The 16,116-nt window shown below is 48.2% G+C and overlaps 1 protein-coding gene across 1 annotated transcript; it reads right to left on the bottom strand.

Annotated features, from left to right (window-relative positions):
* Positions 1–614: 614 nt before the first annotated feature.
* On the bottom strand, positions 615–14,967 carry LOC119395197 (uncharacterized). The gene is made up of 2 exons (XM_037662474.1): positions 14,647–14,967; positions 615–725 (listed from the first exon to the last, which is right to left on the bottom strand). The coding sequence occupies exons 1-2, from the start codon at positions 14,965–14,967 to the stop codon at positions 615–617; spliced, it is 432 nt and encodes a 143-aa protein (XP_037518402.1).
* Between the last annotated feature and the right edge of the window lie 1,149 nt (positions 14,968–16,116).

Raw genomic sequence — 16,116 nt, 5'->3', positions numbered from 1 at the left:
AGTTTAGACGGCAAGTACACATGCCCGGAGTCGATCACGGACGAAAGCACTACGGCTACTATCGGCGCAGAAGGAACGCTTATCGGGCTCGCAAGGGCTACCGTTGATCACGACAGCAGGAGTACTAGTAAAGCCTGCATGTTGAACAGTAGATAAGGAAACCTTGGCGTGGTGCTGTCCGAGTTCCCCCTTTCTCCGGTTAAAAGCAAGTGTGTAGGACCGACTGGTAGTTGCACAGTGGCAGAGCACAGGCGCAGCAATCAAAACAATGTGAACACGGCTTGTGTGCGCTGGCGTTCCTATATTGTAGAATGCTGGACTTAGAATCCTAATATGTAGAATCGTGATATATCTTGCGACCCTTTAGGCACGATGATGATGATAATTATATATGGTGTTTTATGGCGCAAGGGCCAATGATGGCCAAAGAGCGCCAGGTCAATGGACAGAGGATGTGATGAGTGATCTGTTTAGTGGCTGTATAAGGGCCTAAGATTCTGCGCACAAAACGTGCGTAAAAAAGGCATAATTATTAAAAATCTGAAAGTGACGTAAAACATGCGTGACGACGATTGAGTGACAAGCGATCACGGTACTAAATTAAAAATGTGGCATTAGCACGGATACCTCGTGGACACCCTTGACCCCAAGGGCTCGGAAGCCAGTGCTTTCGAATTGCAGAGCCACAGCAGCAACCTCTGCTGAGAGGCCGTGATGCGGGGTCTCTGGAAATATAACGTCAAAAGTTTGTATCTTTTAAAAACACTAATAGTGTTTCGTGGTTGAGAAGGGGTTCATTTCCTATAATCGTTGATGGGTAGAATGGTATGCGTTGTTGTATAGTAATGCAAAGGGTACCATCCTGAGCACGAGTATATGAAGCATAATAAAGTGGCTGACTGGGCTAGTTGGTTGTGTCTACTTAAGGTTAACAGCGCGAAAAAAAGACACGGCGGACAGGAAAAAGACGAGACAAGCGCTGGCTTCCAACTGAATTTTTATTGACACGAAAGCTCTTATATACCCGGGTTAACAGAAAACAATCGGTACAGAGGTGGAAAACGCAAGCAAAGATTGAAATAACTATACATCAACTATCACTGAGCCTGCTACGTCAACTCGCGCATCCCAAAAAACGGAGCTCCCTGTCTGCAATGCAATTGATGGCTTGCTTCACGCACGTGCCCCTTTTCACGCGCCATCTGAGCTGCCTCAGAGATATACGCTCAGCTCTCTTTAATCTTATCCACGACTGTGGTCCTTTCAAACTGCGGAGTGCACCCACACGTGCACGTGAAGCGCCAGGAAGCCATCTTTGAAAGGAAGTTTGAAAGGACCACAGTCGTGGATAAGATTAAAGAAGAGCATGAGCGTAAATCTCTGAGGCAGCTCAGATGGCGCGTTGAAAGGGGCACGTGCGTAAGCAAGCCATCAATGCATTGTCAGACAGGGAGCTCCGTTTTTGGGATGCGCGATTGACGTAGCAGGCTCAGTGATAGTGATGTATAGTTATTCATATCTTTGCTTGCGTTTTCACCTTCTGTTACCGATTGTTTTCTGTTAACCGGGTATATAAGAGCTTTCGTGTCAATAAAAATTCAGTTGGAAGTCAGCGCTTGTCTCGTCTTTTTCCTGTCCGCCGTGTCTTTTTTTCGCGCTGTTAACCTAAGTAAAGTATATGAAGCAGGGTTAGTGGCTCGCCCCGTCTATCGCTTCTCGGTGGGTCACCACCGGAAGAAAGGGTCGCATGTTGTGGGAATCGAGCGCGCCCTCCGTTTCGCGCCACGTTCGCCAGCTAACGCGTGTGCTGGCCCCGCGCGGTACGAGCGCCGGGAACCGCTGTTATTCGGCGACATGCCTACCGTGGCTACGCACAGGCCTTTTGACTGGTGCGAGCAATAGTCAGTATATTAACTCTATAGCGCGAGCCATGCGTCGGTCTTCTCCGCTAGAGCCACGCGTCCGGACATGTCAGAGAATGCTCGCGCCACCGCTCTAGCTTAGCGTCACTTGCGCTACACCTGTCCTCAGTGGCCGCCAGTGCCACCCCTTTTCCCATGAGCTCGCTTCTGTCTGGCGCTCGCTTGCCCGCGGGAGATGCTCGTCACGCTTGCAGACGGGGGTAGTCACGCGCTGCCACTGCAGGCGACTTATGGGTTCGCGCGCTTCGGTGTCCCCCCTTTGTGTCGTAGCCTAGCGCAAGTAAGCAATGTGTACTCGCAGTTGGTCTTGCGGAGTTACCCTGACTGGCCTGCGAGACCGTGATTGTCGCACTGCGGCTGCATCTTGGGTTAGATAAACCCGTGTTTGTTGACAACCTGCCTGGAGTGCCTTTTTCTGCGGCCGCGCCGGAGAGTCGACGAAGCCCGGCCGTCGCGTCTTTGTTCGCTGCGGCAGTGGAGAACGTCCGTCGTTCCTGCCGGTCGCCTCGTAGGGTAAGCGTCTCGCAAACCTATCTACACGGTGTATGCTGTATGTGCGTGTGTGCACTATTCCAAGTCTGCAAAGTGTGACATCTTTACGACGTATTTTTCACATGGGTGGCCAGTGTCCGAGGTTTGGCTTCACCAAGTGAAGTTTATTTTGCGTTTCACTGTCCCATAAGCGCTGCCAGTAACCCCTGAGTTGTCGTTTTAGGAATTGTTTTAGGTCTAGTAAACGGACAGCTATGGATGTATCGGCAGTGTTGTCGTGGGCGGATGCAGCTAGCTGGTCCGCCAACACGTTTCCTTGGATCTCGCGGTGCCCTGGCACACAGCACACCACGAAATTCTGTACGAGTGTGTAGACCGTGCATAACAGTGAGAAAAGTGAGACAGGGACAGGAGTTTTATGTACTTTCAATATTTTCAAAGCTTTTACGACGCTTAAGAAGTCCGTGTATATAACTGCACTTTGTAGTTTTAAATGCTTAATCTCTTTTACACCCACATATATCGCATAAGCCTCAGCGGTGAAGATAATTGTATTAGGGTGCAGAATGGCGGCCTCGAAAAATGATCGACCGACCGCTGCGTAGGACACAGCAGTGTGAGATTTCGAGGCATCGGTAAAGAATTAAGGGCAAGTGTACTTGTGCTGCAGTTCGTCAAGCAACCGTATCAACGCGCAAACGCGTTAATATCTTTCTGTCAGGCCTCTCGGCGAATGACCCCGTAAAAAAAGGAAAGTCAGCTTAGTACGAGCATTTATTCATGCTGCAACATAACGTGCGTTGAGCGTTGTGCGAGCTTTAATTCATTGAAAGCGTTGCTTGTAGATCGAAAACTCAAGAATACGTTGAATGAAGGAAAGGAGATGACTCTTAAGGGCTCGTTTTCTTTGTTAGACACAATAATAATGGGAACTAACAGACAATAACGCCAGGGAAAGTATAAGGGGTGTTATCTGCAGTAGTTAGAATATAACTGTGAAGAAATTAAAGTGGACGAAAAGATAACTTGCCACCGGCAGGGACCGAACCTGCGACCTTCGAATAACGCGTCCGATGCTCTACCACTGAGCTACGGTGCCGCCGTAGCTCACTGGTAGAGCATTGGACCAATCCTCCCAGGAAGGGCGTTAAAAATGCACTCAGCCAACGCCGGAGTCTGACGTGTACGCTGATGGCCGTTACATTTGCCATCGAGGTCCTGCGCGCAGATCACAGAGGCCACGTTGTTACTGGGAGCTAGTATACTTCTGACGTCGGTGGCGCTGATAAGCACTCGAAAATATTTACATCTCGAATATGACTTGTCTAGTTGAGCAAAACGTAGCACAGCACGGTAAACTAAAGGGGTTGTGACGCGCTTCGCTTGGAGCACACGCAACGTATCGTGCACTGCGCGCTCCACATCTGTTTACGCCTAAATAAAAGTGTATTCGCAATGGCAGGCTCCGCCAGTGTTGCGAGATTCCGCCGACTAAACAAGGAAATAATCACTACAAAAGAAGCCCAAAAAAGCGGCGGCCCTCCTGCGAATAAACCCAAAACAAATGGAAGTTCAAAAAAATATGTTCTCGTTCTTGAAAATTATTTTATAGTGTGAGTAAAATACTAGAAGAAAATATGGAAGGTGAAAAAGTTTATTTATACTGCTGTTTTCGTTATTGTTTATTCATTTCACATAATAAAGATAGGCGCTTGAACGACTAAAAACACTTAAGGTTATTTCTTGCACTTCAGAACCGCACTCTACACACAGTCATCGTCACTAGTTTCTAATACATCTGTAAAATCCATATCATCCAGTTCCGCGGAACCATACATGTCTTCGGATTGGACACGCGCGCCGCGCCGCGCATTCCACGTGGTTTTGGAGCCGGAGGCACAGACGTGGCTTCTACTTTTCTGTTCACATCCAAACAAGAGAGAAGGATCTTCCGAGTCAAAATCACCGACTTCCCGCTTCACGAGGCTTCACTGAAAGTGACGTCAGGGCCTCTCCTGTTTTTTTTAAATGCGAAGCATTTCTTAGCGAACCTCAGGCACCTTGGCCGTTTTTATGTACGTATCTATCTGTCTAGCCACCTGGTTAACATATCTGTCTTTCCTCTCTCCCGTTTTCCTTTCTTTCCTTCCTGGTCGTCTGCATAGCTTGTAATATACCAAAATTTGCATAGCAGAGGATGAGTGTATGACGAACACGATTCACTGGTCATGAGATGAATAACGCAAAAAATGCTTCGCATTTAATACCTGTCGCATACGTCATGAAACCCTTTCTCTCAGTCACGTGTGGCACATAGCCGCATTCAGAGTTCATGTTATGTGGGTATTTGCCACAGGTGATACAGAGTCTCAGCCAAAAGAGTAACGACGAACACACACATTGACGCGCAAGGAAAGTGATAATAATAATAATTGTTGGGGTTTTATATTTCAAAACCACGATATGATTATGAGATATGCCATAGCGAAGGGCTCCGGAAATTTTCACCATCTGGTATTTAACGTCCACCGAGGTCGCACGGTACACGAGTATCTAGCATTTTGCCTTCATCAAAATGCGACCGCCACGGCCGGGATCGAACGCGCGACATTCTGGTCAGCAGCCGAGCATCGTAACCTCTACACCACCGCGGCCTACGACAGGAAAGTGAGGGACCTGAAGACAGAACACCACTGGAAGGCGCTCAACTACCATCCACTCGTCTACGTGGTCAGCAACGTGGACTACGCGGATTAGAAAAAAACCGGGGGTGAATGCTTCCCTACAATAATTCTCCCGAGATAACCAGGCCTCCCATCATAGCCGGTGACTTAATATTGACTTATCAAGACTCAACAACACCTGGTCCTTATACTTCGTGAAAGACGGATGTGGACATGGCATAAACGTCCTCGCTGCCACGTCCAGGACAGGAGGCATCATAGATCATTTCATCGTAAGAGGCATCCAGAATTTCCACCGGCTGCACTATACCTTCGCATTTCACTACACTTAGACCCCTCGTAGCCGCTATCACGGACGGATCCGATAACAAGTCCGGTCCAGCTGCTGGTGCTCACTGATCCCGGTAATGATGACCTTACTCAAGAACTGTCAGGAACCCCTCGTACACATGCACGCAGGTTTGTGAAACGTGTGTGCGTTCCGCGTCATAACGGCCAAGTATAACCATACCAACTATAACGCAACTGTAGCAACTGTAACTGTGACTGTAACATAACCGCAGTACGCCTGCGCGTGCCACTCGGCTACGTACCAAATATCTAGGGAAACTTTCCTAAATGAAGCTTAGTTGCGAGTAATGCCTCTCCTGTGCATCTGTGTTCCTTCTTTGTCCTGTTCGGATTCGCGCTATCCAGTATATAAGCACTACACGTCAGCTTACGGCGTCTGGTGTTGGTAACATATATATTGCTGTTGGCATCGTTACGCAACTGTAATCAACTGGTTATATAATACATATGAGACTCTTTAACATATGAGTGTGCGTATAACACTTCCACATTTCTCTAGCGTCATTCCGTAACGTTTCGCTCAATGTAAAAAAATTACGCCATAGTCACCTTCCCGCGCATGCTTCGCATAACATTGTTTCCCACGGTACGTCACATCTGCCGAATTTTTCTTCCTCCATGCTGTAGCGCCTTTACAAATGTCGCCAGGAGGAACAGAAGGGCATAGGAGCGCTAGATGAGAGCTTAGGGGTGAAGGGAGGGTCTTATATTTATATTCAAGCCATGCATTTGACGACAAATACACGTGCCGGAACTAAAATCATACTATTTCCTGAAAAAGCACGAGTAAGCTAAAAAAAACACGACAAGCGGATCTAAAAATTTCCAAGCGACTCAGCCAAAAAAAACGCCATGCCTGCGCTGAAACCGCAGCACAGTCACAGCGAAAGCTGAAAGAGCGGCGTTTCTAGAGCCCTTGTAAGCTCTCTTAGGGGCTACAATACAAGTACACTAGAATGGTACCCACTACGCCATAAATCACAATTTTTGTGAAGTTAGGAAGCCCCTACTAAGCCATTATTCGTCATTCTGCGGAGAAGCGAGGCACCAGCTACACGTCTGTAAGGCATTATTTGCACTTTGTTGACGCGACGACTGATGACGATGAAGAAATATGGCTCAGCCCTTTGTAATGGGTTGGAAGATTTAAACGGCCCACCATTTATGTAATTTGCATTGGGTGACGCCCGGTCGCTATTTCCCTCTCCCGTCATGCTGTATAACATACCTTGACGTGGGAGAGAGACGGGGGGTGGGCGAAGAACTTTACTGAGACCCCGAGGAAATGGATCATGCGCTTATGGGCTTCCTTGGCAACCAATACAAGTGCACTTGGCAGGAACCCACTACGCTATAAATCATTGTAATTTTACTGAGACCCCGAGGAAATGGATCATGCGATTATGGGCTCCCTTGGCAACCAATGCAAGTGCACTTGCGAGGAACCCACTACGCTATAAATCATTGTATTTGTGAGAAGTAGGGCAGCAGGCACTGTGCCATTTTTCGTCATTCTACGGAGAGTCGTGGTACCTGCTAAACGCATGTAAGGCATTATGCGCACTTTGTTGATGCTGTGCCTGATGACGACGAAGAATTATGGCAGATCCCTTTGTAATGGGTTGTAAGCATTCAACAACCTACTCGTTGCGCAATTCGCATTGTGTGACGTCTGGTTACAGAATTCGCGTTGTGCGACTCGTGGTGCATATTTTACTCTTGTACCACGCTATATTGCATATGCTAATGTGGTTCCTTCTCGACATGAAGCCAGTATAGGACCTTTTTGCAGAGCAGTTTCAAGCACCGGCATGGCTCAGAGGTTGAATACTGGGCTCCCACGCAGGCCCAGGTTCGAACCTCGTTCCATCCGGGAATTTTTTTCTTATTTTTTTTTTTCCTTATTTCGAGCGATACTGGTTACGGACACCGGCGGCGGCGGCGGACAACTACGGCGCCAAAAACGGCCGGTGAAATGATCTCATAACAGCTTTCGCTGTAAAACTGTCTATTAAGAGGCGCACGTTGTCCGTGTCCGCAGCTCTATGAATATGACCCTCTCCAATCGTCACTTCCAGCACGGAGCCTCCGCGCGAGCGCAACCGAAGATGCGCACATTTTTGTAGCGTTAGCTACACTTGCCTAGCCGGAGCAGATTTCCCGTGGAGTGTCGTGAGCCGTGCTGCACATGCGCGAGGATCAGTGATGTCACACAGCTGGGTCACCGGAGCTGGCATCTCACGCGGTCTCCGACATCGCCGCGCGCAGAGTACCGCAAAGGTAGGCTGCAAGCGGACAACATTGGGCGGCGGCGGCCATTTCCCTTCCTGGACCGTCCGGCGCGTTGGCAGCGTGTGTTGAGAAGTGACCGATCTTTTCGCCTCGATGCGGTGTTACGCTCGGCGTAACTGCAATATGTGTGTGCGTGTTCCTTCAAAAGGATATCAGAAGTGATTTCGAGTCATCGACAGTCATGAATCGACTGCGCGGTAAGCGATGTAGCTAACGAAACGTGCGGCGAATGTTGCCATGTGCTCGCGAACTCTCTTCGTGGCTTCTCCGGTCTCTTTCGTTTCATGGCCGGGTGTGTTCGTAAGGTCCGGAGCTGTATATTTGCATTAGCGTAATGACCGTGCGAGATGCCATTTACTTCGACACTTGGTGAATGTTGACTGTTTGCGCTAGCTTTGCAGTCGGTGTTCAGGTTCACTTCACAGCGCATTCGAGAACATTATCGAACATCGAGAACATTCAGCATTGCGTCCTTCGACTGATTGCTGACGCATACCTTACTTGCGCACCATGCTTGCTGTTCAGCTGGGTGTTATCTGTAATAGAAGTGGTGTGTGTACGGTAAGTGGAAGCTGTGCGTGAAGTATTTGTCTCGGTTCGGAATGCCAGCAGCCGAACGCACGGGCGAATTGGCGTGCGGTAGGAAAGGTGCATCTTATTTTGCGAATACGTTGTCATTTCCTAACACATACGTAGAAAATACGCCATCAGAAATGATTGACGTCACTACTCAGTTGTTTCATTTCCTATTTTTTGTCTCCTTAATATTCACAACGTTGCAGTGCATTTGCAAATATTTCGCTGTGTTCAGACAAAGTTTCTTTTTTTTTTTGGCGTTGCCAGCGCGTAAACAGCTGGGGTTCGCTTTCAGCACTGCTTTTACTTTCAACTTTTTTTTTCGTAATGCACTCTTGTTAAAACTTCCTCGGCGCAGTGATTTATGTTATTTTGATCAGAAATAGCACATCCCGAAAATTTTTAACGTACATGCTACTGCAACACAGTATTTATATACATCGAGGGCTCGCATGAAATCGATTCCCTCAATGCGTAAAAGGATAAGCTGATCTTTTTTTTTTTTTTGCTGTGACCATTTCTCACCCACTAAACAGTATTGTAAGGGTACGCTCTGCGCAATGCAGCATTAGCAACATTTTCTTTTGAAAAAAATTTAAATACGCTTAATAACACTGCCTTATACCAAGTTTATCAACAGAGTTCCACGCTTCAGTTTTGCGCAGTGGCAACTGATCATGCGACAATTGCCTTCAAGGTATACAGTAAACAGTTATTGGTTTAATAAGTCTCCGATTTCGCTCTCGCGCGTGACACGCTTATAACTCGAAAGGCATGCACAATCTGTTCAACAGATCGAGATATAAACAGCCGAGCAAATAGAAAGGTTTGTAGTATGTAGTTTTCAATATCGCTGAACATAGGGAACCGAAAAGGTGAAGTATCCTGTTGCATGATAGCTTTTCCAGCAAAGTTTGTGTAGTTCACTGCAGAAAGGAGTGTTCTTCGAGGGGGGCGAATTCATTCCGCAGCCAACTATGCAGCCACGTACAACGACGCTCTTTGACGTTAATGTTTCCCACACGGAATGCAAAAATATACGAAATTCCCGGAGTAGCTCACCAGCAACGTTCGGTTACTGGTGAGCTACTCTCTGGCATCTGCATGACGCGTTTAAAAAAGCGACGAAGTACTTCTAGGGACCGTGATACTGCTAAATGTCTGGCCGTGCTGCACTCAACGCGCCTGCGCCCAAAGCGCTTGGAAGGGATGTGGCGGCGAGAGGTCACGTGATGCGAGTAAGCCAATCGCGTCGGCGGCGGCGCGCGGAAAACAGATGCGATACTCTGGAATTTTTCTAGTGACTCTACTTGCCGCTGTTGGTCAGCGCCGCATTCGAGAGGAGTGACGTCGTAGACACAGTGGCGCCTGCGCGCGCAGCTATTCGCCTTCGCTGTGCAGTCGCCGTCTGACGCAGCGCCTCTCACTGGCGTTTGCAGGTGGGTAACGCCGTGGAGAAGGAGAGCGCAAATGCTGCTCGACGGCGCAGAAGAGCCGAGAAGCTTATCTCATTGAATCCCGAAGTCCTGGCAATTAGCGGTTACTGTGTTGGGGCCATAGAGACGGAGCGTGTTACTTCACTGACCACCGAGCCGTCTTTGTGGCCATAGAGAAGCAACCTGACGTTGAGCAAAAATAGTTATGCATGTGCCACATAATACGCATACCGTGCGTGTGTGTCATTGGAGCAGCAGTAAGCATGACAATCAAGCTAAACCTAGAAAATCTGGAAAGCTAAGCATAATCAGCTGCACCTTTGCTAACGCTACGTATATCCTGGCATAGCCGAGCTAAGGCACTGCAATTTTTTCGAACGCAAAACTACCAAACACGCAACGCACTTCATGAGACAGGGAAAGCAGAGAGGAGGGGAGGAGGCGCCGACCCGACGGCGACACCGGTCCCCCGCTAGGCAGCGTACACGAACCGCGCCGAACGCCAGCCGCACTATCAGTGATGTTCCGTTCGGGGAATTTTCCCTTCTCAGGCAATTTCCGACCCTCATTTTAGATGAAAGGGAAAAAGGAAATATTCGCGATATTGCAGGGAATTTCAAAGACGGAAAAAATTCTTTGTAATGTTCAAAACACTTCGGTTACTAGGCGCCTTCGGATTCTCCAATCGTTTCCGGCCCATGTTGCACGCAAAACCATTGCCTTTGAGATTCGTTCTATTATTTACACGGAGCGTCTTTTTGTTCATCCTTTGCCGTTAGACTCAAAACCCACATGTGCACAATGCCTTTGCAGCACATGAGCTCCGATCTTGGTGCTCATGTGCTGTTATAACATTATATATGTATAATGTTATATTACTGTCCTTTTGCGGAAAGTTATGCAGGGATTTTTGGCGATGTATGCAGGGAAAATGCCTGAAGTAGGGAATTTTCGCGCCTCTGGAAGGGAATTCTTCGGTGCGGGACGGAACATCACTGCACACGATGTATATGACGCATACGGCGGCGTCTTCGACACGCTAGCCGGTCCAAACGCGCTGCAAGAGTGACAATTTACTCTTGCAGAAAGTTAAATCTCATTTTCTGATTCTACCTACCAAAAGGGGTCAAATGAATTACCGAAGAGGGTCAGTTGCCGTGACCCCCTTAAGAGTCTTTTTTTTTCATAGAGTGTAGAACTCTTTCGACTAATAATTTTCCTGAAAACAGGGGCATGTGGAACAGCACCACGAGCAACCTTTTTGCTAATACTAGACGAAATAAGGGTCCGCCGCGGTGGTGTAGCGGTTACGGTGCTCGGCTGCTGACCCGAAGGTCGCGAATTTGGCCCTGGCCGCGGCGATCGCATTTCGATGGAGTGAGATGCTAGAGGCCCGTGTACTGTGCGATGTCAGTGCACGGTAAAGAACACCAGATGGTCAAAATTTCCGGATCCCTCCACTGCGGTGTGCCTCATACTCATATCGTGGTTTTCGCATGTTAAACCAGATATTATTATCAGAGAAAATAAGTGAGGACTCAGCAACAGTAAGTGATTGCGCCAACCAACATACGGCGTTCTAGTTTCTACATTCTACTAATTCTACTTGATCACTTGAGTTGGTAATACTGACATGTTGTGGTTTCTTTATTATATTTTGTAGTTTTGGAGAATTTACTTAATGCTGGCCTTCGCTATTTACCTTCAAATTGCTGTTTCGTAAATCAGTGTGGTTAAGGTATTGTTCATGATTCCACGTCCATATTTTCTTCTTGTTCTAAAGCATCGTGTGACATGTCAGGGAAAATCCTAAATTTGTTTTTATCCTGATTATATCTATGTTGGCCTGTCTCTTGCCGATTTACTTTATTTCTCTTCAGGTTGAGGGCAATCCTCGACATTACTAATCGCTACATTTTACTCTGGATAGAGCGAAAATATTTCACGTTAATATTCCCCAAAGAGAGAAAACAAAAAGCAGGAAATGGCATCGCAGGACAACCCGTGTCTGTGCCAGTTGGTAGTCCGTAGAGGTCGGACTGGCCCGTAAGTTTGCTACTTTCATAATACTTTCACACGCATCCCAGACTTCTCACATGCACTTAAAAGCAAAAATTAAAAAAAAGGCAGCATCATTCTGTGCGTTACCGCCTCTGTCTTGACGTCGCAAGTACATGATAAAGAAATTTTGGCTACTTCAGCATGATGGCTTTGAAGGTACCGAGCGACCATGAATATCCTAGGAACCAGGAAAGAAATTCACAGTGCCCCTGATGCATTCGCCTAAGACGGCTTCAATACCAAAGCCATCGGGTGCGACTATTTTACCGTGCAATTTATATCGCACAAACGCCGCTTGCTTTTTTCGCACGGAGGCCGCAAAGGCCAAGTTAGCGCACAGCTTCGCGCTTGAGAGGTACTTTTTGAGCCAGCCTTTTGTCCGTCGCGTGAAACATACAAGGCTTCGGCCTGAATAAATTATCAGTTTGTGACAACGTTTTGACCCTTGCGCATAATGTGTAGATGGTGTACTTACCATAATCTTACCATAATCATAAGCGTAGCGCGCGCCGAACTGCTGCCCGCGCTACGCTTTGTATCACGAAGATAGCGTGCAGTACAAAAGCCGTGCTCATTATGTGAAGTGGTATTTTGTAAATGTGGTGCAGGGCAAAGCAAGGCGAGTGACACGTGTCTTGTTCTTGTTTCGCTCTACACCACCTTAACTCAAATGAAAAACAAAGTAGACGAAAGCACTATTCCTGCCGTGAAATGCAGCATTTACAAAACTGACCGTCAGCCATTGAAACATGATCTACCTCGCGTTATTCTGGAAAGTGCTGACCAACGTCTATCGCATAAGCCAGGGGTCTAAAACAAGCGGCCCGAGGCCCGCACGTGACTGGCTTCGTCACATATTTTTTTCTAAATAAGTATGTTCGTGAGTTACACAGGGATTACTTGTCTGAAGCATTGCCTTTTTCCGTGAGGGAACCGCTGCGGTCAACATATATTCATACATAACAGTGAAACAAACTTTCAGAACCGTCCTCCATAGTTGAGTCATCTTGGAGGAATATATGTCGTCGGAATCCTGGTGCTACGTCCCCTTCAGAAATGACCCCTTTATGAAATATGGCAAAGGCCTTTCATATGGCAACGCCTAGCTGACATTTTGTACAATTTCTTCCTACCCGCCCCCGAACTTACCTTCGTCACTGTGTCCTGGGCCTTGCGGGAGTAAATTTTCGTGACTGCGGCTTGTTAGCTAAGGTGAGTTTGATATCCCTGGCAAAAACAGTGAAGGTGGAGTTAGTAAATAAACGCGCCATACATTTACTTTTATGTCAGTCGACTAAAATGAAATGTTATATGCTGAAAGCTCGTTAATTCGCACCCCGGTAATTCGAACAGTCGGATAATTCGGACGTGTTGTGGTCCCGTCAAGCTTATGCATTGTTTAATGGTATCACACTCTAGTTAATTCAGTCATATTTGGCCGCAACTCGGATAATTCGGACGAGCGCGCCAAGCACGAAGCGCCGCAAATGTTCAACTCACAGGAGCACAAACGGCGAACAACTCAAACGGCCGCCGTCCTTCGTAAAGACGCCCTCCACGATCTAGCCATAATCGCGTTGTTGGCGACAGAGACTTCGACGGCTGCGGCCCACTTGCTTCGTCTTCGATATTACTCGCCATACGCGAAATGCGTGGGCGATATACCTATGATCGCGTCCATATAGCGCCTGTGGCGACTGCGCGTCAAAGCTGCGACAGGCAGTAGTTTCGTTTTCGCCACGTCTCTTCAGAACTGCATAGTCGCCCTCCATTATTGTGCATTAGCGAGCCAGGTTTATTCAGCAGCGGATGCTGTGCTGAGCAGTTTCATTTCGACTGTGGGCGCAGGCCGCGCGCGCGCCTTCGAAACTGTGTTGACGCTATATGGTCGTGCCTTAATTTAGTGACCACGCCTTCGTCCATGCGGATGCGGCACTTAGTAGCTTCGTTTTGACTTCAGGCAATGCGCGCGCAATGTCACGCAACGCGAACATAGTGCAAACTGTTGCAGGTGAAGAGCTTCAGCCGCAGCCCGCATGCTGGTATCAAATTCGGTTGCGACATTACGGAGACGACCATTTGCCGATCATTTTTCCGCTCAAAAGTTATTTTCACGTGCGCGTGGTGGAGGTGGCGGTACTTAATAAGGGAGGAGGGCAGAGCACGTTTAGTGTTTGGACACGGCTGTCTTGAACCGTGGTCACATTGTGAACGAAGTCGCGAATGAAGAAATTTGCGGCACTTACATTGCTCTTATGCCAAATATGTACCATGATTTTAGGTATTCATCAAGAAAATACAAATGCGTTGATGTAATAGACACTTGTTCATTGTTCTCTTGATACTTTAGATAATTCGACATTCGGTTGAGTAGAACAGTTTTCCACGGTGGCGACATCCCATATACATATACATATGTAAAACATATACATAGGATATTTCCCTTGAAAGAGTGTTAACATCCGCGGTTTCTCCCGAATATCCATTACAAATCTGCACGTTCGGCTATAAGGAGAATATCTGAGAGATTAGCTTAGATGCGAATGCATACAAAACGTCCAGTGTCAGACACATGTCAATGATACCCGGCGAGGATGAGTGGGTGTAAGTGTTAATGATCGAAGATGGGAGCTAGTAGATCTGTAAACGCGAATATTTATGAACGCGAGTGTACTTCAATATGAACGTCAGGGGCCGCCTGTGAGAGCAGTCGATCGTGATGAAGAACTTTGCGTTTCCCAGCGCACAAGTTATGCTCGATATTGCTGGCAAAGGGTAGGAATCTCTCACAGTGACTGCGTTAAGCCTGCGGTAGCCGACACTAAGACGTACCGTCCCATCTTTCTTTGGAGCTAATACCACAGGAAAAGCCCACGGACTGTCCGAGGGTCGCACGGCTCCTGTGTCGATCATTTCGTCCAGGGCTTTATCGAGAACGGCTCGCTTGTGCTGGCTCAGTGGTCCCGGGTTGAAACTCCAAGGCCGGGCGTCGCCGGTATTAATGCGATGCACTAGGACGTGGGTCTTCCCAGGACGTTCCCTAAACATTCCCGAAAACGGTGTCAGCACGGCATCTAGGTGCTTCCATTGGTGGTTCGTTCCCTTGAAGTCGAGCAGGGACTGCATGGCTGCTGACGGCAGAGTAGTGTGCATGGCTGCCACACTTCTGCGTGTCTTGGTACACGCACGAAGTCTATCTTCTCCGCAAAGGGCGTTGTCTCGGAGTGTCCGTGAAGGCGGTAGCCTCTTGCAGGAAAGTCGAGTGGGAACCCCTCGTCTATAAGAAAATCTCGGCCGAGAAGCATTGGCACTGATAGACAAGGCAAACAAAGAAATCGCTGGCGCTTCGTTTTCCCATTAAAGCTTACCTGTAAGCGAACACAACCTTCAGCGTTGGATAGCTGGTTTGATGCCATTTGCAATTCAATATTTGTGTTGCGAAACTTGATCTTTTTAGGTTTCCTCTTCTCCAGCAACACGTCACCGATTAACGAGATTTCTGAAACGGTATCCAGAAGAGCAGGTACGGTAATTCCCAGCGCTTTAACTTTCATCGTCGCTTCTGGAGACTCTACCTGCGTTATGCGGCCTACAAAGAGAACGATGATTGACTCACCAGCTTGATGTTCCTCCATTACACGCCCTGGACTGCGTTTTACGCTCTTGGCATTGACGGCCGTGGGCTGTGACACACCGCCAGTGTTTAGTGTCGCCGAACTTTCTGCATTTGCGCTACGGTGCGCGAAGCATTGCCGCCTCCCATGGCCAGTTTGACCACACTGGTAGCATACGACTTGCGCATGTCTGCGTTGGCCAGTTAGCCTATCACTGACATCATGCCCTTCGGCTGAGTGACCCCCGGAGTACCCATCACAGGAGCGCCTGTCGCAGTCGGCTCGCGCAGGACTTGTGAACCCGGCATATCGGGACTGGGGTTCCGACCGACTACGCTCTTGTATTGCTCGAGTAATGAGCGAGCGCTCTGCGCTATGACGCTGCTCTGCGGACACTTGCTCCCAGGGACAGCTTACCCCTGATACGGTATTGAATAGGGCCCCGCACTGCCCTTGCTCATGTGTGAAGGGGTCCAGGGCGCGGGAGGAGACAGCCGTGAATGCACCTGGGCTCGTCAGGTCGCATGAGGGACTGGTTACGGGGGTGCACCAAGCCAGCGACGGCTCAAGAGCAGATTGCGGCGCTGGCGGTGGCACCTAAGTGCTCTCAGCTAACATGGCGTCTTATACACCGCAGGCCCCTCGTCCGAGATGCTCAAGGGTTTCGAATGTACGCCCATAAAGAAAT

Source organism: Rhipicephalus sanguineus, chromosome 5 (assembly GCF_013339695.2).
Source record: "Rhipicephalus sanguineus isolate Rsan-2018 chromosome 5, BIME_Rsan_1.4, whole genome shotgun sequence".
In the NCBI taxonomy this organism is placed as follows: Eukaryota; Metazoa; Arthropoda; class Arachnida; order Ixodida; family Ixodidae; genus Rhipicephalus; species Rhipicephalus sanguineus.
The sequence above is the reverse complement of the archived record's forward strand: the minus strand, read 5'-3'. Positions and strand labels throughout refer to the sequence as shown.